The 24,687-nt window shown below is 44.0% G+C and overlaps 1 protein-coding gene across 1 annotated transcript in view; it reads right to left on the bottom strand.

Moving 5' to 3' along the window:
- The window catches only part of pde2a (phosphodiesterase 2A), a 229,510-nt gene that overhangs the window by 165,033 nt on the left and 39,790 nt on the right, over positions 1-24,687 (bottom strand). The window contains exon 2 of the mRNA XM_080772141.1: positions 2,805-2,892. Within this exon, the coding sequence (XP_080628267.1) occupies positions 2,805-2,892 (88 nt within the window). The remainder of the gene's footprint in view (positions 1-2,804; positions 2,893-24,687) is intronic.

Genomic DNA, 24,687 nt, shown 5'->3' on the forward strand with positions numbered 1-24,687 from the left:
CAAGCGCGAACGTGTGAAGAAGAAGAAGAAGACTCCTCAAACTCAAAAAAGTGTGGCTAATGTTTTGGATTGCAAGCAACCGCACTAAAGCGCTGCACGCCGGATTTGAGGAGGCAAGTTGTAACCTGGCGGTGTGGAGAAGCTATTTGAGGCGGATTGGGGTGGGCATATTCAAGATTCAAGATTACTTTATTTTGTCATTATTTCCAACTGTAGCAGCAGTAAAAAACCGAAATGACGTTTCTCCTAGTTAAAAAGACAACACAGGCTCATACAATAATAAATATATCAGTGCAAGACAATACTCTGAGTATAAATAAGTCCTAAAAACTACAGGAATCCATAAAAAAGATAAAAAGATATCGACACCCATCACTGCATAGTGCATACTGTACAATAAAAGGTTGGTTGGCCCTCCCTTTGCGACTAGGAGAGACCAGCATTGGTTTGTATTCATCTAGTATAAAGCTTTAAATGAGCATTCAGTAATTTGGACAAAACCCTGGTCCGCCCGGTAACACATGCACGGCACGCACTACAGTGGCAGTGACACGCGACAGGCCAACAGCACGCACACAAAGGCCCGCCCCCACTCCATCAAGGTTTTATTTTACCCCCAGGGATTAACTGGGGACAGGGAGGAACTATAGAGTGTTCTGACCATATTATGGTCAGCACACTCTATAGTAGGGAGGATTATCACAACAAAACAAAACAAAGATGTGATATTTGAATTAAGGTAAATCACTGAATATATACCTTTAATTGAGAGTTCACCTTCTTATTTAAATTCTCTTTTACAATGGAAAACCATGTCTTATCATACACACGCTCTCAGGACTAGTTGATGCTTGGGACAACGCATTCCTCCACTATGAGTTTGGAAAATCATGCCTTCAAGTGCCGCGCACTTGGAACAATTTACAGACTTCACTCAAGTACAGCTCTCTTGCTTCCCACGGTCGCTCTCAATCAGACACATCAACTTTGGTCAATCTCAATTGTATACCCGTTTATTAATTATGTTATGAAATGTTCCTTTATTAATCTCTTTTATTCATCTACCGGTATTGTTTTTCTCTTTGTTGTATTGATGTTGGTAGATAACAGGGAAACGATCATTTAACCTTCACAGGTCCATTTGGTATAATTTTATGCTCTCAAGATCTAATAAGGGTACGTCCATTTGTCCATCATTTATCTGGGGACCACCTGGAAACCCTTCAAAGGACCGCTGGCGGTCCCACTGTGCTATAGGTGAATGAATGCATTGAAGTAGTTTTCCACAAAGGATGATGCAATCCTGTGCATCCATCCATCCATCCATTCCATGAAATAATATCGTAAAAGTACTTTCCTGGAACCCTGATTCTCACAATCCTCTGTCGGTAGCCACCCTGGCAGTTTGAAGATGCACGCATGCCCGCACACAGCCATCAACACACAGCCATCCGCAGTTTGCCAGCACACACAGCCATCCGCACACACAGCCATCCGCTGCACACACAGCCATCCGCACACACAGCCATCCGCTGCACACACAGCCATTCGCATGCAGTTTTCGCACCCCGCTAACAAAACCTGCCAATTGACGCCGAGTGTCACAGCTTGAAATAACAGGAAATTAGCGACCTTGGATGCATAATCTGCATATCAATGGTGACGGTCCATTGTGTCGATCTACTAAGTAGCCTGCTGAATATTTGACATACTCAAGTGAAGTACAAATACCTCAAAATTGGTACAATACTTAGGTAAAATGTGTACTCAAGTTACTCTCCAGCGCAACAACACGGCAGTCCCACATTAACACAGAGGGAAAGACGCCCGAGCACAAAGTAGCCTACATGGAATGAAGCAACATGAAACCCCAAGACTGAAAATGTAACTTATGACGTTTTAAGGTACGATCATTCTAGACCTATTGTTGCTGCTTTGCTTTTCCCACAAAACAGCTGAAGACAAGCTGAAGAAAGCACAGATTTGAGGCATAATCCACTTTGCTTTTCTGAGAGCATTCGTGCTCATGGAAGATGCTTCTAAACTTGTATTATATTCCTAGTTTGATCACTTCTACTACTACAATAACGATTTGCCGAAAATAGCCGATCTACAAGCTCACAACACGTTTGCGTTTTGAGCTTGTGAGATCTGTTATTTTCGGTGCGCAGCAAGCATGCTTTCACAGAAGACCCACTGGAATCCAAATGACTGAGAACTGGAATCCATGAGCCTGTAACTGACGAGCCGGCCAGATGTACCAAATTGAAAGTGATGATGGAAGAGGAAGGTCTGAGGAGGAGGACCTAGGGAGCATTTTCTTTCCAAACAGATCTCTACTCAGGACAGTGTGACGAAGAAGAGTACCATGAGGAGAGCAGACTGCACCGAGAGAGCACACACACACACACGCACACACACACAGAGGACGGAGAGGGGCAGCAGTGTTTGATATCTCTACAATATCAAACACACGCAAACTGACCTGAGTCTGGACGAGGAGAGGAGAGGAGAGGAGAGGAGAGGAGAGGAGAGGAGAGGAGAGGAGAGGAGAGGAGAGGAGAGGAAAGGATTTCTGACAGGGCAGTGGTCAGAGGAGGGGAGAGGGGAGGAGAGGAGAGGAGAGGAGAGGAGAGGAGAGGAGGAGCAGTCTAACCTGTACTGTTTCGGACAGGGCAGCAGTCAGAGGAGAGGAGAGGAGAGGACTAACCTGTAGTGTTTCGGACAGGGCAGAGGAGAGGAGAGGAGAGGACTAACCTGTAGTGTTTCGGACAGGGCAGAGGAGAGGAGAGGAGAGGACTAACCTGTAGTGTTTCGGACAGGGCAGCGGTCAGTCTGTTGGTCAGCGCAGCTGAACTCTCCTCCGGACGCAGGAACACTTGCTGACCACGTCTGTCAATCACAAAAAAAAACAACACACACGTTATGAGTGGCGCGCGCGTGCGTGCGTGCGTGCGTGTGTGTGTGTGTGTGTGTGTGTGTGTGTGTTAGCTCCGCTGCATGCGTAAAGTTAAAGTATCGTCGATCACTGATAAGCCCCTCGTAAATGCTGGAAGGAGAAAGACTTCTCTGTCTCTCTCTCTCTCACACACACACACACACACACACACACACACAGACACACACACACACACACACTGTAAACAGTAACACTGATCTTTGCCCTGCAGCGCAAGTGAAGGAATCCGACGACTAGTGTCTAAGGGAATTTGCGTGTGTGTGTGTGTGTGTGTGTGTGTGTGTGTGTGTGTGTCTTACAGGTCTCTGTGTGTCTCTAGTCCAGTCATGTCATCTCTCCACCTGTCCTCTTCCTAAACTCGCAAAGGAGTACGAGAGAGAGAGCGCGCTCCTAGAGTTGCTACACACACACATGCGAGCACACACACACACACACGCGCGTGCGCGCACCTCACTGCCACCAGCAGCAGCACTGGTAAACACACACACACACACACACACACACGCACGCACACACACACACACACACACAGACACACTCTCTCTCCCTCTCTCTCTCACACACACACACGCGCTGAACAGCGGCTGTCCTCTCTTCTCTCTCTGAACACAAACTGACAGACACTCTCTCTCTCTCTCCCTCTCTCTCTCTCTCGTCGACGCACCAGCTGTACTGCATACAGCCCTAAGTGACTGACTGCCCCTCCTCCTGTTGTCCTCCTCTGGGTCCTACTGCCTACCCCATGCAATGTGTGCATGCACCTCTCCACTGTGTGCATGTCTGACTGTTTCCCAGTGGTGGTAAAATAAAATACTAATTTGTTTCACATTAACTCACTCGGCAACCGAGATCACCTTTTGACACCTTCTGGTCCAAACGCCCGCAGCTTTTTCACACCGGTTTTAATTATGAATTGATTGCGGTTCACATGTGAGCTGTACGCGCTCATAACACTCCGGTTAATTGGTGCGGTGAAAAAAAATAATCACACCCGTGTGAACTGAGTGGTGCAACTACCCCCCCCCTCTCTCTCTCTCTCTCTCTCTCTCTCTCATTAGCAGGCAACAGTGCAGCACTATCCCTCTCTCTGTTTCTGGCAACAGCTCCCCATACTGCCATAGTCAAAGATATACTGGTGTTCATTAACCAACACATAGGCGAACCAACATAATTATAGGTAGGTGAACACGGACATTGCTGTTCCTTGGAGTGGTCACTCAAAAACAGAAATGAAAATTCCGCTGGTTTATGCCGTCTATGAGCAGTTTGTAGAATTGTAATCTCTCTGATTCTTCTTTTTGGGTCAAAACAAGCTTTATTTGCGGCTCATTTGTCTAATACCGATTACAAAATGTATGTTTTGGGTGAATTAAATAACATCATGTTGCATAGCGGTTTTTCACTTCATGACTCGCAGTTTACGCGTAAATCGGCTATCAAGCATTGGGATTTATTTCCTGGGCCTGGCGTCGTCATGAAAGGGGGCGGGACTAAGACACTCTATAGGCCCGAAAATTAAGGCCTGGCCCTACCTGGGCCTTCATCAAACCCTGTATATTCAATACTCTGCCCCCCGACGCCACCCTTAGATCTCCATATATGGAGCTGACCTGTTCCGACATTCCATATCTTGATCTGACCTCATCACAACATGTACACTCAAGACACGCTCTATATATGGCACGTGTCATGGAGAAGAATGGATCATCACCTATAGATCTGATGGAGCCGGCCAGCAACTCTATACATCTGACCTCACGGACACCAGTTTAATAGTTTAACTTCTGCTTCTCTGGGGGAGGCAGTGGCTCAGCGGTAGAGTGGCAGGTAAAGCTGCTCAGATGGCAACCGTGGGGTTCCCAGCTCGAACCCGGGCTCCCCCAGAGTTAGTGCTTAAGTGTCCTTGAGCAAGACTCTGAACACCGAATTGCTACCCGATGTGCAGGGTGGTGCCTTGCATGGTTTCCTCTGTCATCGGTGTATGAATGTGTAAAGTGTAAAGATCTATATGTAAAGTGCTTTGGATGAAAGCACTATAAGAATGGACCATGTAACTGTGCCGCATTAACCCATTCTGACCCGAGATCAGATTCATACGAGGTTTCCACTGGACACACACTGGTCTGATTAACCCATTCTGACCTGAGATCAGATTCTAAAAAATGTCAGTCGCTCTTCGATTTTTCAAAAATAGCAGACCTACAAGCTCGTAGCGCGCCACTCGGTGGCGCGCTATGAGCTTGTAGATCTGCTATTTTTCAATAGCTAAAGCATAACATGATGCTAACACCAAAATGGGTGCCCGTTCAGAATGGGTTAAGAAGCTCTGATGTTTCAGCGCAGAGTCTTACTGGTGTCGTAGGATTCCTAAAAGTACATTTCGCTCCGTTTCTGTTTCCAGACAGACATTTTGGTGAAAAGAAGCGATATTCAACTGCCAATAAATAAAGGATGGAACATTGCGGAAACACACTTTCTTCCCCAGATGAAAGTATAGAGGCTCTCTTCTTTCTTCTGGGATATTTGGTGTTTACATCATCATTATAGAAAAGTTTCTGTGGGTCTTGAAAGATTTTAAAATGAAATACCCAAAACACTGGCAAGAGCTGCATTAAAGATAAAGGCATCAACTTGTATGGGTTTGGCATCAACCGTCGCAATTTCCATGTAATGTCTTCATCAAAGACCTTATGCACGCACGCACGGACGCACACACACACACACACACACACACACACACACACACACACACACACACACACACACACACACACACACACACACACACACACACACACACACACACACACACACACACACACACACACACACACACAGTGAGAAACTCTAACTTATCTCTGGAAGAAATTTAAATTCACGAAGATTCACTTCCAATTCTTCCATCTCTCCACAGAACTAGGCTTAAATTTGTAATCAGCTTTTACATTCTCTCTCTCTCTCTCTCTCTCTCTGGTTAGAGTATTGATCTTAGTTTTCTGCTGAAAGTAGACATGTCACTGCTGCTCAGTTGCAATTAACACACGTGCAAGCGCGCACACGCACACTACGTCCAAGGTTATTGGCTGTATCCTCAACAGAATCCGGCTCCCTGTTAGTAAATTACCTTTCTCTAAATGATTACGCTCATGCACGTGCATGTGTGTGTGTGTGTGTGTGTGTGTGTGTGTGCACACGTGTGTGCCTGCTTGCATGCGTATGTGTTTATATTTGAGTCCAATAAAGCAATAAAGCAGCATAGTGATTGAAAGTGTGGCTGTACAATATCGTTTGTCAGTGTGCGTCTCTCTCTCTCTCTGTGTGTGTGTGTGTGTGTGTGTGTGTGTGTGTGTGTGTGTGTGTGTGTGTGTGTGTGCGCGCGCACACGCGCGTGTGCGTGCATGCACCTTAACTACACCATAAAGCATGGTGATTGAAAGGGCTAAATGGTGAGGCTGCACTCAGGGGCATAGAGCTCATCTACATAATGGTAGTTACTTTACACCACTCATGGTGGATGGAAGCTATGCCATATTTCTGCCATATAAAATGCAACAAAGCATTCGTAGCCTGTATAAGTTAGCGTTAAGAGTTCTATTCAACAACGTTTCAAAACATCCTCTGCAGAGTGCAGTATATACTACGCTGAAGGAGACGTACGTTTTTGTTGAATAAATAGACTCACTTCTCATCGTTGCAGGGCTACGACTTAGGTGTGTGTGCGTGCGTGCGTGCGTGCGTGTGTGTGTGTGTGTATTCTTTGTTCTGTAAACTCCTCTTAATTATCTTGCTCTTGATTGTTAACTTCAAATATTTCACCGTCATCTTCTGAGACGGAAAACTGCTGTGCTTTCTTGCTGCCTTGCCTCCGTTTCGCGTTTTCTGTCCTGCAGCAACATTTCATCAAAGAGAACTCCTGTCTCCTGCGTCTTAAAAGAACAACAAGCCCAAATGCTGACCATTGTGGTGTAGCCATTTAGTCTTATGGCACATAATCATATACATACACTACATATACATACACATGTGCTGGGCAGCTGTGGTTCAGGAGGTGATCCCTGGGTCGGCGGTTCGAATCCCGGGCTCTTCCTGTCCACATGTCGAAGTGTCCTTGGGCAAGACACTGAACCCTACATTGCCTCCAATGAGTTGGTCGGTGTGAGCTCGCCACCATTGGTACACACCCACATTTACACATGTAAATGTGGGAGGACGCTGGCTGTTAGCTGCTTCACCTCCCAATGTATGAATGAATGAACCATTGTAAAGCACTTGGAAAAGGGCTATAATTATTTTAATAAAAATGCAAATCATTACTCAAATGTTTCACTTAAGTAAACGATCAATGCGGCAATGGAGAGCCAATATACAATGGGCGGCGGTGGCTCAGGGGCAGAGTGGCTGGATGGTAACCGCAAGGTCGCCAGCTCGAACCCGGGCTCCCCCTGAGTTAGTGTTTCCGCTGCCATCGGTGTATGAATGTGTGTGCGAATGGGTGAATGTAATATAAATATATATAAATGCACCATCCCCTTTTTTCGTGACATACATTATGCTAATATTATAAAAGTACATAATAAAATCTGCTTGGTTGTAATTGCACTATTATTTAAACTTCCACAACAATATAATTAGTGCAATTTGTATACTTGTGTCTTTAATGTAATTAAAGACACCAATTACCCCAATGGAAACAAGCCATAGTGCCTTCTTGGGTTATAAATCCTCTTCAGAGCTTGTATTGAACTGTACGTTCCTGTGCTTTCTGCAAACTGTTTACAAAGTAATCAATCATCCAAAAGCATACAGATACAGTATGTATGCACCTAAAGGCTGAGCTCTCAACAGTCGCACAATGAATTTAGAGCCAATTTAAAAGCAGTTGCATTTTAACAATGTAACTAAGTGCAGACAAATTGACTTTGTTTGATGTGTGGCTGAATATAGTTGACGTGAGTCATAAAAAAAAATCAGACAGACGTCGAGTCATTGGCGTTCTAAATGAACAACAGCAGATTGAGCAGAACTTACAATAAACCTAAAAAAAAAAAGGTTTGTCTATTTTCTAATGTTACTAGCCTGGGGAAATGGAACCAGCCCCAGACTCGACGTGTCTTCATCTGTCATCCCCCTCCCCCGCCGGCCGTGGTGGACCTGCCGGCACGGCTTTAAACTTGCAAGTGCCTATAGATTAATCTCGTGTATTGAGTTTTAAGATGTTTCCTTGTGGACGTGCAAGTTCAAACCACCTTTGCAGAAAACTATGGCATCACATTTATTGCACTTCATCTGCCTTCGCAATGCATATTATTGCCCCAGGCAGGTTATTATCCACGTGACGCAGTGATATTAGTATGACTGACCGCGAGGCCGTCTTGCTCGCTCCGGTCACAGTCAATTCAATTTCAATTCAAAGGGCTTCATTGGCATGAGAAAACATACGTTTACATTGCCAAAGCGGAAAGAACAATACAGCAATACAATCAAAACAAAAATGATGTACATTTGAAGGTCAGAATCTTCAATAGATCAAATTCTATGTACCAAGGTCACTCAATGCAGGTATAGTGCAGGAATATACACAATGATTAGTCTTTAGGGTGGTTGTGTTCCATTTGATATCCTTCTCCTATCACAGCAACTCACAAATCTTGCTGCTGTGTTTGCACATTGTTGTTAGCAGATATGGGAGTTTTTTGTCATTGGTCATGTTTTCAAAATCTCTGTGTGTGGTTGTAATCTGTGGGAAGTATGGACATGTGGTTAGGAAGTGTAGCTCGGTTTCCACTTCATTTTGTGTGCAGTGGGTGCATAGTCTGTCTTCTCTCGGGATACAGGTCTGCCTATGACGGCCTTTCTCGATTGCGAGACTGTGCTCACTGAGTCTGTACCTAGTCACAGAGCCATTGTGGACATTCACAGCATTCTTCAAGAACAGTGGCCGCGTATCCTCCCCGACCCCACTCACTCACGTCATGTAGGTGCACGGGTGACGTCACCACAGACACTTGCATGCATGCCCACACACACACACACACACACACACACACACACACACACACAGACAGTCACACAGCGGAGCCAAATTAAGACTAATGAGAACCGTTTGCGGAACCGTTCATAAAAAAAAACTATGGAACCCGGCTCTGGATCCGCGATCTCGGAACCGGGTCTGAAACTACTCACAACGTGTCGATGTAGATTGGGTATTTTAACAACTCAAAACATGTTTTTCATAATGAGTGGATTCCAATGGGGTGCACGCACATTTCGTCTTGTTCCTTGAGGGACATAGCAACCTGCCTATAGCAACCTGGGCGCAGTAGAGGTATGCGTTTGGCTTCTGCCGGTGGTAATTATGATAACCCGCGGTGCCGCGAGTCATGGCGACAAGGGTGTTAAAGTAGCAAAAAGTACAAAGTACTCATTATGCAGAATGTCCTCACACATTATTGCAATGCATTACCTGCCAGTTCGACTGAAACACTTTATTATAACTCTGAGGAGAGTGGCCAAAAATAAATAAAACACACACACAAAATCAAACAGAGATTTATACTTGCGACTGTCAGTGCTCCAAATTCACGTACTGTTTTACTATTTACCGACTATACAGAGCCTTTGTTTTTAGTTTTTTATATACTGTAATTCTTATCCCACGATTTTGCAACACATGTTTTTACCCAGTGTCAATTATGTAATCCTGGGCGCTACACTTCCTCTGCCAACCTGGGGGGGGCAGTGGACTGGCCTCATGCTATAGCTTCTATGCATGAGGAGTCCAAGCCGGTTCTTTTCACCTGACAGGGGAGAGTTTCCCCAGTTGGACGTATAGCGTGTGGAATGAACACATTATTCCGACCAGTTCCTTTCCCCTCCATCAGGTGCCCCGGCTGGCCAGGGGGAGGTCGCTTAGAGACCAGGATTACTGCATGTTTTTTTGTGAGGGTACCTACCCTAGGGGACACGGGGAGAACATGTGAGGTTACCTACCCTAGGGGACAGGGGGAGAACATGTGAGGGTACCTACCCTAGGGGACACGGGGAGAACATGTGAGGGTACCTACCCTAGGGGACACGGGGAGAACATGTGAGGGTACCTATACCCTAGGGGCCAGGGGGAGAACATGTGAGGGTACCGACCCTAGGGGACACGGGGAGAACATGTGAGGGTACCTACCCTAGGGGTCAGGGGGAGAACATGTGAGGGTACCTATAGTCCTATACCTAGGGGACACAGGGAGAACATGTGAGGGTACCTACCCTAGGGGACACGGGGAGAACATGTGAGGGTACCTATAGTCCTATACCTAGGGGACACAGGGAGAACATGTGAGGGCACCTACCCTAGGGGACACAACGAGAACATACAAACTCCACACTCGGGTATAGGGCACTGATGACGCGAAGGAGAGAACACGCCCTCAATGCCCACAGCTTCCCCAGCGGGAATCGAACCCAGGCCAGGACCTTCTAGTTCTACCGACTGTTCCACCGTGGCCCCATACAGAGCCACCATGGCCCCCACCGTGGCCCCGTACGGAGCCTTTGTTTGAGAAGCTTCTAAGACTGAGGTCAGGAGTCTATTGTATCAAACCTCTGTCGTCAATACTCAATCTGACGCCTTGAGAAGAGCTGGTGAACCTTAAACACTGCTATTGTACTGTAGCCTTTAGAGTTAACTCATTTAGACCTGGAACGCATCTGTGTCACCTTTATAATAGTAGCTTTAATAACCATGCTTTTAAACTTTAGCTGTTGAAAAATAGCTCCTACTGAGCTTGTAGATCTGCTATTTGTGAAGTCTTTGAATATATAATCTTCATAATCAAAAAAAATGTAACTCATCTTTAACTCTTCTGGGATGGTTCCTGCATTATGGAACAACATATTTTCAGATGGGGGTCGATGATGGCCAATTACATATCATTTTTTTGGGACATGAAATAGTTTGAGAACCACTGATATAGAAACATAGGTTTATTCAGAGAACTGTCATGATTTTGAAGACTTTATTTATTTGTATTTATTTAGAATGGGCCTCACTCAGGTCTAAACGGGATAATTAACTTTTCTAATCCATAGCCTATAGTGATGATTAGAAGCCACGAGCACGCTTCCTGCTATAGGGAGGGAGACGCAGAGCTTTGTGGAATCTGAATTTAGGGATTAATAATATAGTGGGGATCAGAACGTGGGAAGAATTATTAAGAGTAAAATATCATATTGCAGTGGTTCGAATAACTTTTTTTATTTTATTGTATTATTTTTTCTCGATGTGGCTCCATCTCCAGCAGTGGTTCCCAATCTTACAGCCATAGTGGTTGTCAAACCGTTTCTTATCTATATCTCTTATCTTATTCATCTTGTATCTTAACTTATATCTTATTCTTACCTTAGCCCTTATCTAATCCATATCCGTATTTAGTTCAAATGCGCGTCAAATTGTGAGCTTGTAGATGGCCGCGGGGCTGAAGTCATGGCAAATGTAATTATTTTGTAATAATAATAATAATAATAATCGAAATCTACAAAGTAACTATAGTAACGTAATGTTTTCAAATAAATGTAGTGGAGTAAAAGCACAATATTTGGATCAGAGATGTACTGTAGGTGTATAGGGGAGTAGAAGTAAAAGTACTGGAAGTACAAATACCTCCAAATTGTACTTAATATATCAGATCGATGTGGCAACACATGGTAGTATTGGAACATTATACCTCCTGGATTTGGGGGGAAATGGTATGTTTTTCAGAGTAAAATCTGCCTCATCTGCTTGGCAGCACTCTAGCGTCTTTATTCTGAAAAATGTACGACTATAGTGTTAAGTGCATGCAGTACTTGAGTAAATTAACTTAGTTACTTTCCAAACAGTGCACACAAATGATAAATTGACCTTTTGTGCTGAGAGAGGAACTCTCTCGCTCATTGCTGCGCTGGCCCCGGCAGCAGCCATGTATGGCAGCAACAGGAAAGAAATACTCCAGATATAATTAATGGCTGTGGCGGCTAAAGTTCACAGAGCTGCAATCTAGCAGAGACTATAACCTCGCGGCGAAGCCTTTCCACCTCGGGAGGAGGAGAGAAAAGAAAGCCCTTGTGATCCGCTCCAGGCCACGGTTATGAAATAAGTAAAAGATAGAAAAAGGAAAAATAATCACAGTGATTCCAGTTGAAAGCTTCAGTTTGTTTTGGTTCCCCTAATCGAGTAGAGCTATACTAGTTTAGTCTTGCCAGTCGGAATAGAAGATGGATAGACACCAACAAACTATTCCTATAAGTTAAACTACGCGCCGCATACAATTTACATTTTACAATTTAAGCATTGAGCGATTAATAGCCAAAAACATGGTAATACATTATTATATACATAAAAATAGTCATTAAGAATCATACGTAAGCTAAGGGGGTGTGCACACTTATCCGACACACCAAAGGTCCGACATGCGGAAAGGACCCGTTGCTCTCGACATGCGTTGGTCCGACATGCATTGCGTGGTGCTTGCGGTTAGGTTAGGGTTTGGGGTAGGTTGTCGATCTAGTGACTGTCGGACCTTTGGTGTGTCGGAACTAAAGCCTGTACCCCAAGCTAAGAACCTATAGTGGAATATCTATAATGAAACTATGCGTGTAAACTATATATAAATGGTATGCCTGAGTCATAGAGACTGAGTCATATTGGGAAAACACCGGTGTGTGCATGTGCATTCTGAAAGGCTCTCATGGAATAAGGCTAAATAAAATCTCAAGACTGAAAATGTAATTATGATGTTTTAGGCCGACCAGCTGAAGAAATCACAGATTTAATTTGCATTAGGGTTGCTTTTATGACATTTCTGAGACCATTCATGTTTCTGGAAGATGCTTCTAAACTTGTATTCTATTGCTAGTTTAGATCACTTACAAATACTCTTTCCTCTTAAAGTAACTAGGCTAATGACCGAAAATAACCAATCTACAAGCTCACAACACGTCACAGTGCGACGCGTTGTGAGCGTGTAGATTGGCTATTTTTGGTGAGCAGCATGCGTTCACAGAAGACACTGCAGGCTTCTATGGAAACCAAATGACTGAAATCAGTCGTGGCGACCGACAACTTTAATCCACGGGGCTCCCTGCGGGTGAAAACATAAAAATAAAAAAGCACTGCAGGTTCCCATCCCAAGCTCTTGTAGTTCGGATCAATAATGACCTTCCAACAGTGCTGGATCGGATCGATTTTCGTCCGGGGAACATTGCTTGTTGATTAGCCTATAGTGTAGCTGGACAATGGACGGGTCAGGGCAGAGGTCTAAGGTCTAATATCGGATCGGGGGTATACACTATACAGGGCTGGTATGAGTACAAATTATAAAACGGCAACAAGGAAAAGCTATACATTTGAAAGAAGCAACCCATACGCAGAGTAAACAAGAATCATGCCTATAGGTACAGGCTCAGTGAGCACAGTATTGTGATGGAGAAAGCAGACCTGTCTCTGAACCCACTGAACCGTCTACCCACTGTACCAAGACATCAGAGACACATACTGTCCACTGTACCAAGACATCAGAGACACATACTGTCCACTGTATTTGTCCACAGATTACAATCACCCAAGGAGAGTTTGAAAGCATGCACCAATGATGACAAAAAACTCCCATATCTGCTGGTCGAAGTACAACAATGTGCAAACACAGCAGCAAGATTCATGAGCTGCTGTGACAGGAGAAGGTTATCAAATTGTACACAACCACCCTCAAGACTAATCATTGTGTGTATTCCTGCATCGAGTGACCGACCGGTCCTGGTACATATAAATTGATTTATTGGACATTCTGACTTTCAATTATACATATATATGTATATATTTTGTTTTGATTGTAATTGTTCAACTTTTTGCTTTGGCAATAATGTACAGGTATTCTCATGCCAATAATTGAGTACTGTGTACAGGAAAACAAAGCGAGTGAGTAATTTTTACTTTTGGTATACTTTAAGTACATTTTTATACCAATACTTTTGTACTTTTACTCAAGTACATTTTGAATTCCATGCAGACTTTTACTCATAACGGTATAGTTCTACATTGCAGTGTTGATACTTTTACTTTAAGTAAAAACATTTGAGTATTTATTCCACCACTGTGGGCATGTAGAAGCCTACTAGAGTGGGTGTTAAGTCCGCCTTAAACATCCATACATCCATCGCCCCACGTCCGAAATGGTTGAGAAATGACAGAATGACCGTGTGGGGGTCCCCAGGGGGTCCCTCTACTGTACTGTACTGTCACACCCGAAATCATCTTCATATATACAGTCAATATGTGTGTTAGGCTGCGCAACATTGACACATGGTGGTGAAAACCAACCAAACGCTATTTCCGTGCTCGGACACAGCCAGCCAGGGACACAGGCAGCCAGCCAGGGATACAGCCAGCAAGGGACACAACCCGCCAGGGACACAGGCAGCCAGCCAGGGACACAGGCAGCCAGGGACACAGCCAGCCAGGGACACAGGCAGCAAGCCACGGACACAGGCAGCCAGCCAGGGACACAGGCAGCCAGCCATAGCCAGGGACACAGGCAGCCAGCCAGGGACACAGGCAGCCAGCCAGGGACACAGGCAGCCAGCCAGGGACACAGCCAGCCAGCCAGGGACACAGCCAGCCAGGGACACAGCCAGCCAGCCAGGGACACAGGCAGACAGCCAGGGATACAGGCTACCAGCCAGCCAGGGACACAGCCAGCCAGCCAGCCAGGGACACAGCCAGCCAGGGACACATGCTGCCAGCCAGGGACACAGCCAGCCAGGGACACAGCCAGCCAGCCAGGGACACACCCAGCCAGCCAGGGACACAGCCAGCCAGCCAGGGACACAGCCAGCCAGCCAGGGACACAGGCAGCCAGCCAGGGACACACATAGCTGTCTATAGGAGTGGTTGCAACACTCAAAAAGATGCACTCTATTAATGTGTGTCCAGGGAGGTGAGGAGAGGAAGAGAGTCACACGCGGGTTGTGTGTGTGTGTGTGTGTGTGTGTGTGTGTGCGCACACGCGCGCTCCGTCACAACCAATTTCCTTAAACAACACGAGCAGTAAAACAACAGCAGGAAAGCGACAATGATACGCCCTACCTCTGAAAAGTCACACAGTCACCAATGCGCAGGCATGCACGCACACACACATGCAAAGGTTTGTATCACCACACTTGTGATGACAAACCTGACAATTTTAGGACGGCTTTCAAAGTAGCCAACAAATGTTTTTAAAAAGAAAAGAAAAAAAGATTGCTTGCCATGACTGATTGCACACAGAACATAGTCAGACTATAGCGTCTGTTAATAACTGCTCAATCTGAGAAGGTAATATGCAAAAACATGCATGCATGCACGCACGCACACACGCAAACAAAGCAAAAGTTGTGGGACTGTTACTTCGCACTGATAAACTATTGTAAAAAAAGAATGTCCCAGGAGGTAGAGCAGGTGGTCCAATGATCTGTGGGTCGGCGGTTCGAATCCCGGCTCATCCTGTCCGCATGTTGAAGTGTCCTTGGGCAAGAAGACACTGAACCCTACATTGCCTCCAATGAGTCGGTCGGTGTGAGCTCGCCACCATTGGTGTGTGAATGTGGCAAGTGAGGACGCTGGCGTCGACTGTTCGCCGCTTCACCTCCCAATGTATGAATGAATGAACTGTTGCTTTGAAAAGCGCTATAAATATGCAATCCATTATTATGCTGTGCTCGGGGGGCTTGTAATCTCAGATCCTGCGTCATGCTTGTAATCTGTAATATATCACATGGTAATCTGTAATATATCACAGGGGCAGAGACACGCCACCAAACTGAAAGAAATACCATCTATCTATAAATGCACACCACGTCTCTTTATGTCTGAAATACACGTAATTGATCAGGAAAAAGGGACACAGAGAGACAGAAATCTCCATATGGGCATAAAAGGGACACAGACATTTTTTAAGGGGCGTTATAGCCCCTTCTATAGACAGCTTCTGTCCCCACACGTCTCAAGATTTGCCATTGACACAATGGAAGGGGAATTCTGGTCAAATGTCCGTTAAATCTTGTCCCCGCCCGTCTCAATAATTGCCATTGACAATGAACGGAGAAATTACATCAGAATAACGCTAAATATGACGTAAATGAAACATCAAAACATTAAACGCCATTGACATGGAAGGGAAAATTTACATCATATTTAGCGTTATTCTGATGTAATTTCTCCGTCGTAATTTCTTACATCGTAAATGAACACATCATCCAAGCAATCACAGGCAACAGGCATTCTGATTGGCCAGAGATGATTCCTGATGATGTATGATGAGATAATTCCGCTAAATATGACGTGAATTAAGCATCAAAACATTGAACGCCATGGACATTGAATGGGAAAACATACGTCACATGTAAACGAGCAAATCAGCTAACCAATCACATGTTGGTGCAGCGCTTGGCCAATAAGGGACCACCTTATGTACTTTATGTGGCAATGTCATATGTCCACTCAGAGCCTTAGATATAGACAGAGTTACGCAAACTGCATTCACTTCATGGGGCCAGTCCAATAGAACCCTAACCCTAACCCAACTGGGACAAGTCCTGAAGTAGGCAGAAATGCATTGGACTCAGGCAACAGCCCAGCTTTAATGATCTTAAATCCCTTTATTTTAGATTGTTTTGTAGCGATAGCACAACATAAACATTAAAGAGACGTAGGTGTTACTGTACAATACTTTAAAACAGTTGTCATGTTGCACACATGCTTAAAATAGCTCTTATTTGCGCCGCCCTCGTTGAAAACGATGTATTTCCAACTCCAGCTTGTACCAGTTCAAGGCTGCATGAACAGCGCTGGAGCGCTCAGTTTCTCTGCCCCCTCAATACCATAACTCTTCTATTAGATGGCTCTGTGACCACTAACATAAATTGATGACAAGAGCGTCCCTCATTTCACACAGGTGTGATTTTTTCCTCAGTGCAGTGCAGGCCTCCGTTGACTTGATTTGGGAGGGATGTTGACACGTCAAAGGGTCCATTGAGCAATGTGTCCTTCTGTGGTCGGCAACAAAGAAGACTAGGAAAGCACAGCAGAGACCGTACATTCTGCACGAGGCAAAAAGCAGCAGCTCTTCTGCTCCGAGACTGAATGCATTCAAAGCCAGTTTCATTTGTAAAGAGCCTTGTTGGAGGCCGAACACATCATAATGGTGTCTCCAAAGAGCACACGCTGTGAATAACACTCGAGTCAAAAGCAAAGCTGTTGTATAGCTGTTGTACTGTATACGCCACGGCAGGCAGCGCAGTTCGTTACCACACGAACCCCTTCAGTCAGCCCAGTTTCCATACCAACACACTCTGTGCTATAACCATGAAGCCATGTATGGGAGAGAGGAGAGGAGAGGAGAGGAGAGGCACCCGTTTCGAATGCCATCAGTGCATTGAAATAAAAGGCCAAGGGACTAAATCACGTTTATTCAGAGCATTGAATGCTCTCAGTAAAGTCTACTGACATTATAAGATCTCAGTATAGCTGCATTCTGTGTGTTGATCACGGCTATTGTCTACTGACTACATGGCTGGTTAAAAGGGATATGAATTTAGGGGACTTCAGTAGATGCGTGAGAAAGAAGAAACACAATGACACATATCATCCTGACATAACTGGCTGCTTCCTTCCTATGCAGACACAGTGACACGCACGCACACATGCGCACGCACACATGCGTGCGCACACGCGCACACACACACACACACACACACACACAAACACACACACACACACACACACACACACACACACACACACACACACACACACACACACTTCCCGTTCCTCTGTGTCAGAGGTGAGGAGGAAGCAGGTATACAGTTAGGTGGCTGAACAACAGGGGGGGGGGGGGAGGGCAGAGAGTGATGGTACTCTCTGCCCCCCCTCAAAATGTAAAGTAGTAAAAGTAAAGTTAGAGTATTAATAATGCAATGCAGAAATACAGTTTTTTCGCTGTTTCGCTCTTGAGCAGACCCACGGGCAGAACCGGGGCAGTGAAAAGTTTGGAATATACTTGAGCAAAATTACTTTAGGAATGTACATTAAAGGAATGTACTTGATGTACGGAAAGTAAAATAACTCTTTGTGCAGACTGCCCAGTTTGGAGTTTTCAAATATTTTGGGCTGAACTTAGTGGTTTAATGAATGCTTTTTACTAATAACAAATAATCCACATCTACAAAGTAGTATAACTAAAGTTTTCAAAAAAATAGTAATGGAGTAAAAGTACAATATTTGCCTCTCATGCGATGCATGTGGAGTAGTGAGGGAAAAGTACTCAATAAAAGAACAAATATACCTCAGAATTGTACTTACTGTAAGTACAGTATACTTAAGTAAATGTAAAACTTAGTTACTTTACACAACTGGGTGCAGAGAGGCGGGTGGGGGTGGGGGGGGCAGAGATATGATGGAGAGAATAGACAGAGTGGAAAAAAGAGAACATGGCATTAATGAGAGGGTCCGGGGTCGATTGGGGTCGACTGGGGGCCCCGTGTTATCACCCCCTCCCCCCCTCACACACACACACACACACACACTGTAACACTGTACACATAGTGTAATGACTACCCTCAGCAGCAAAATATGTCAGCACACGCGCACACGTACACACACACACGCACACACACACACACACACACCATCGGCGATCACTCGGGGTCGAGTGCGTGATTGTCCTCCTGGGGGGTCCTTATTATGAAGGCCAATTGTGGAACCACAGACTTTGTGCAGTGTGGGCATACATGGGTGTGAGGTGCTGGGGTGGGATGTGGAACGGCTTTGATTTGGAATATGGAATATGGAATATACTCATTACTGATCACAGAGGGAGACCGCAGGAATGGAGATATGAAGGGAACGAGAGAAGGGAGGGGGCCGGGTGTCGTGACTTTTGATAGAGACATTGTGATAGCAGATGGAAATACTTACCTTGGGAGAAATGGATAGAGTATTTAGCTGGGGGGGGGGGGGGGGGGATATGGAGTGAATATTGGCAGTGTCTTTCCGGTTGTCAATGAATATAAGGATTCCAGAATGCTGTAATATGTTGCTTGTTGCTGTACATCCCATGACCTCTGTTATATATATTTTTTTTTCTGTTTCTTCTTGTTGATGTTTTTGTTTTATTGTATGCCTTGTGTACGTCTTGTACGTCTCGTCTTGCATATTCAAACATACAAAAAAATAAAAGAGTTTAAAAAAAAACCTGAAACTGAACAATTCAGTACATTGTCAGTGCATTGTCAGAAACAGAACATTGTCAGTGAGAAAGGATCGGGCATTTGCCAAGGTGTTGCATGTTCATTCTATATTCACATTCCCTGAATAGATAAGAGCTGGACACTACTTTTCAGTAGCAAAATAGTAGATGTAGCATTATAGGCTAATCAGTGAATAAACACAGCAGCAAGATTCGTGAGCTGCTGTGATATAGGAGAACGATATAAAATGGAACACAACCACCCTAAAGACTCATAATCCTGCACTAATCTGCATAGAGTAACCCGGTACATATAGACACGGGTTTATTGGAGATTCTGACTTTCAATTGTACATCCATTTTTGTTTTGATTGTATTGTTCCACTTTTTACTTTGGCAAGTATAAACGTATGTTTTCTCAAGCCCCTTGAATTGAATTGAATAAAACCTGCAGGGAAAACCTGCATTTTCAATGCAGAGAGATGGAGGGTTGTGCGTCCGTAAATTACATGGCATAATATACTGTGTAAATGACATTCACACAACACTGTCATGGTGGTACAAACGTGGCAAACGATGGGAAATCGGGAGTGAATCTGTGGCTCCATGACACGACACACTGCACTCTATACACACGGAAAGACATGCAGGGTCAAGGCTATACATGCTAAAGTATTATCCATTTTCCTTCAAAACCAGAAATGTAGGGAAAAAAATAACTAGAAGGGGGAAAAAAAAACCCATTAGTAGGCTACAGCAGAGCTGAAAGGAGGTGAGAAACAGCCAGATTGAGCACATATTGAATGTCTGGCTGCCCAATTAGGTCCATATACTCTTAATTGCCCTAATCTAATTGGTTCCTTGGCTCAGCCAATCACAACCCCGCGTTGAGAGTGACTGTCGGATGGGGGGGGGGGGGGGGGCGGATGCTGGAGAGATGCTACAAGTGATAATGGTGACGATCATCGTGTGTGTGAATAACCATGCACTGTCTGACTGCAATGTGTTGCTATGGCACCCATGAGGTGCAAACATAACAGAACAATTTAACATGCTCTACATGTGGCGATTTCATGATCAACGTTATTATTTATACGACTTGGAGAGCTGGGCCGTTGAATTATGGTACAAACCAAAACTAAGAACATATAACATATAAAATAAGTATGGCCCTGATTCTTATGTTACACAAAATATATCCAAAAGTCAGAGATCTTTTTGTGCACAGCTGCATTCTGGGACCTATACCATTAGCTTTAGAAACGGGTAGATTCATTGGTACTCCTGAGGAGGACAGAGTCTGTCTAGTGTGTGATTTAAAAGAAATTGAAAATGAAATTCATCTTTTGTTTTACTGCCCATTATATGAAGAATTAAGACATGTATTATTTTGTAAAATGACAACCATCTGTGCTGACTTTTTCTGGTTGGAGGACTATGAAAAACTGGAATTTTGTTTTAGGAAAGGTACTTTTGCTTTGGCAGACTTTTTATGCAGGGCGTGGGAAATAAGGCAGAATGTTTTGTTTGTGTAAAAAGAAAAAAGAAAAAAAGAAGAAAAGGGAATATCAACAAAACATATGATTGTTTATTGTACACAATGCAATATTGAATGTAATGATATGGTGTGTCCTGTAAGCCGATGTGGGCTGGGCGCCTTTGGTGCATGACACAAAAATAAATAAATCTATCTATCTATCTATTATGAACCAGAGACTGGATGGTAACCGCAAGACACTGAACAATTGCTCCTGATGTGCCTTGCATGGTTTCCACCGCCATCGGTGTGTGAATGGGTGAATTGGTGCACAATCTAAGTAAAGTGCCTTGGATAAAAGGCGCTAAATAAATGCTCCATTTACCATTTTACAACAAACACAAGTGAATAAATTCCATTAACGGCCTCTGCGCCGAGATCGCCTTTTGATGCATGTTTTAATATCAATTGATTACGGTTCACAACTGTGTCCTGTACACGCTCATAACACTTGAAAAGAAACGGAAATTAAAATTAGGCTGGCTTATTATTTTTCATGACTATGACCTCTTTAGACATTTACGAGCGTATCTTGCACTGTTTTTTAATATATCACACTTTCTAAACGGAAATTAAAATTATGCTGGCTTATTATTTTTCATGACTATGACCTCTTTAGACATTTACGAGCGTATCTTGCACTGTTTTTTAATATCTCACACTTTCTTGCACTGACCAATGGACACTTTTTTGCTTTGCTTTGCACTGTTGACTTTATTTGTCTTGTTTTTCAGTGAAATTAGCCGATCTACAAGCTTGCTTGTGTGAATCGATGTGTTCTGAGCTTGTACAGATGTGCCATTCCAACACTTATCTGTACTTTTCCTGCATGTTCTCTGGAAATACTTTCTTTTTACTGTTTAGCCTTGCTGAAAACTAGCACTGAGAACATACTCCTTTGCAAATGCCCTCCTTTCTCGCTGACAACGTTCTGACAATTTACTGACAATCTCTGCTGTGTTGCCAAAGGCATGCGGGCGGTATAGTGGCAAGACTCTGAACCCCTAATTGCTCCGGTAAAGCTAGGTTGGTGCCTTTCATGGTTTCCTCCATCGGTGTGTGTGTGTGTGTGTGTGTGTGTGTGTGTGTGTGAAATTGTGTGTGTGGAAAAGGGTGAATGTAATTCACAATCTATGTAAAGCACTTTGGATGAAGGCGCTGAATAAATTGCACCATTTACCATGACGTGTGAAGTTCTCAGATGGCACATCTGTGGACATACCTGGTTTCACTATAGCTTGTGTCCCTGAAACGGACTACATAATAATATGATCTGAAATGGAGACACTATCACTGACACGTATCAGGACTCTGATGCAGGGTTTCCTGCACAATGTTGTTGGCATGGCGCTGCGCCATGCTTGAAATAAATCACGGCATGCCAAGCTGAAAAAAAAAGAAGACAAAAAAAAGGGGGCTAGTGAATCATGGTGTGTGTGTGTGTGATATGAAATGTCCAGTACCTCCCCAGTGCCTCCCCAAGTGCCACCCCAGTGTCTGCCCTGCAGTGTCTGCCCAGTGACTCCCCAGTGTCTCCAATAGCAATAATACGAATTAATCTTAATTTATTAATCTTATTTAATTAATTAATCAAATGAATTAATAAAAATGTTCGCCCCCCCCGCGCCCAGCACCATGCCAAAGCTTTTTCCTGCAGGAAACACTGTCGTTTCTGGCTATAAGCTGACTTATTGTCTGGAGTTTAAATGTCATACTATGGTGTAGTTTAAATATTTCTGGCTCTAAGTATAAGCTGACTTATTGTCTGGAGTTTAAATGTCATACTATGGTGTAGTTTAAATATTTCTGGCTCTAAGTATAAGCTGACTTATTGTCTGGAGTTTAAGTGTTGTCATACTATGGTGTAGTTTAAATATTTCTGGCTCTAAGTATAAGCTGACTCTATTGTCTGGAGTTTTGGCTGAGGTGGAACGCTGTAGCCTATTACGCTTTCTGTGCACTTTAAATTTAATTTGTTGTTGGTTTTTTCCTGTTATGTCTGTATGTTTGTTGGATGTTGTATTTGTACAGTATGTTGCTAATAAAGTGCCAAACATGAAAAATATAATCCCTCATATATTACAGTGAATGTTTTCACGCGCACGCACGCACGCACGCACGCACGCACGCACGCACGCACAAACAATGTAAAACTGTTATGTTATTTTTGCACCTCAGAGCGACTGGGTTGTCATAGCAACACATCGCAGTCAGTGCATGGTTACGCACGCGCACACACACACACACACACACACACACACACACACAAACACACGCACAGCCACACACACACACACACACACACACACACACGACATCTCCACATTAGAGCAACCTTGAGCCGTGGGTACTACAATACAGCAGTTAACGTGGCGGAACTAAAGTGAAAGCAGTTCTGTGAACAGAGAGAACAGAACGAGCTGCCAGAGAAAGAAAGGCAGTCACTTCTATGTTCACGACATTCACTCACACTTCGTTCTGGAAGCGATCGAGAATGCTACTGAAAATGCCATTAACAGTTTGTAGAATGTGTACAGTTCAATAAAGGAAAGTACAGGTCAATACAACAAAAACTGCTACGACGATGAAACCGGAAAAAGGCGCCAAGTCAGGGTCCTCCATTTTCAATTCATCAGAACCTTTGAAAACGCACAAATATACACTTCTAAGCTAAATCCCTCGATTCTATGCTTCTAAGCAAAATGCGTCAATTCTAAGCTTCTATGAAAAATGCCTTTTTTTCCAGTCATTGTAACTTGGAGAGCGTACAACTGGAACCAAAATGGACCCACAACAATGGTCCATTACTTTGGTTCCATTTGTACACTCTCTGTACGAGATACACAGCACAACTAGTGCTGTGTTAAACCACCGCTCATCCGTGCACTAATCCGAGTGGAAAAAGAGAAAAACTGTTGGCTGCAGACTCCAAACACTGTGCAGGTATATCTGAGATTAGAACGCCAGCTTTCGGTCGTTCGTCATGCATGCCCTGAAGGTCAAACAAGCGGTACACCACTTTTTGTGACATCATAACCATAAACCTTCCCCCATTCTCATACAACACACAGCTGTGGGCGAGGCTTAAGTTCACGTGGGTGGTGCCAAGGTGAAAAAACCATGGTATACTTAATCAACTAGTTGGTGTGGCCACATAAAAACATAATTTTAACACTTTCTGTATACACTTTTTTGAAAATAAATCTTCCTCCGCGTTGTGAGCTTGTAAATCGGCTATTTTCATCATGTATAGGCCAGTATAGGCCCTCAAGGCCTGCCAAAATACATTTTAGTAAAAATAAATGAATTAAAAACAATACAAAAACATTTATTTTGGCTAAAATATGCATAAAACTGAATTAAGTTTTACTCCGAAGACTATGACTATTGACTATTTCCTGTCTAAATCAATAAGTGAAGTATTCCTCCTCCGTTCAGGAACCCTTGCACCCCAACAGGAAGACAGAAGAAACATTGAGCATCTGCTGCAGCACTTTCCGTTTGTGTTAACCCATTCTGACCTGAGATCAGATTCATACGAGGTTTCCACGGGACACACACTGGTCTGATTAACCCATTCTGACCTGAGATCAGATTCTAAAAAATGTCAGTCGTTCTTCGATTTTTCAAAAATAGCAGACCTACAAGCTCGTATCGCGCCACTCGGTGGCGCGATATGAGCTTGTAGATCTGCTATTTTTCATAGCTAAAGCATAACATGATGCCAACACCAAAATGGGTGCCCGGTCAGAATGGGTTAAACACCGTCCTGACATTTCATCGACTTGCTGTGAATCATTGTTTTGTTTTGTTTTGTTTTGTTCTTTTTAGAAGAGCACGTGACTAAGTCGAGGTTGCGTCATCGTCTCCACATTCACAGGACTGCATTGCGTTTAAAACCTTTTTGATAGAAAACTTTCGCACATCCGTCTAAAAGCAGG

The sequence above is a fragment of the Protomyctophum bolini genome (genome assembly GCF_963924005.1).
Source record: "Protomyctophum bolini genome assembly, chromosome: 9".
Lineage (NCBI taxonomy): Eukaryota > Metazoa > Chordata > Actinopteri > Myctophiformes > Myctophidae > Protomyctophum > Protomyctophum bolini.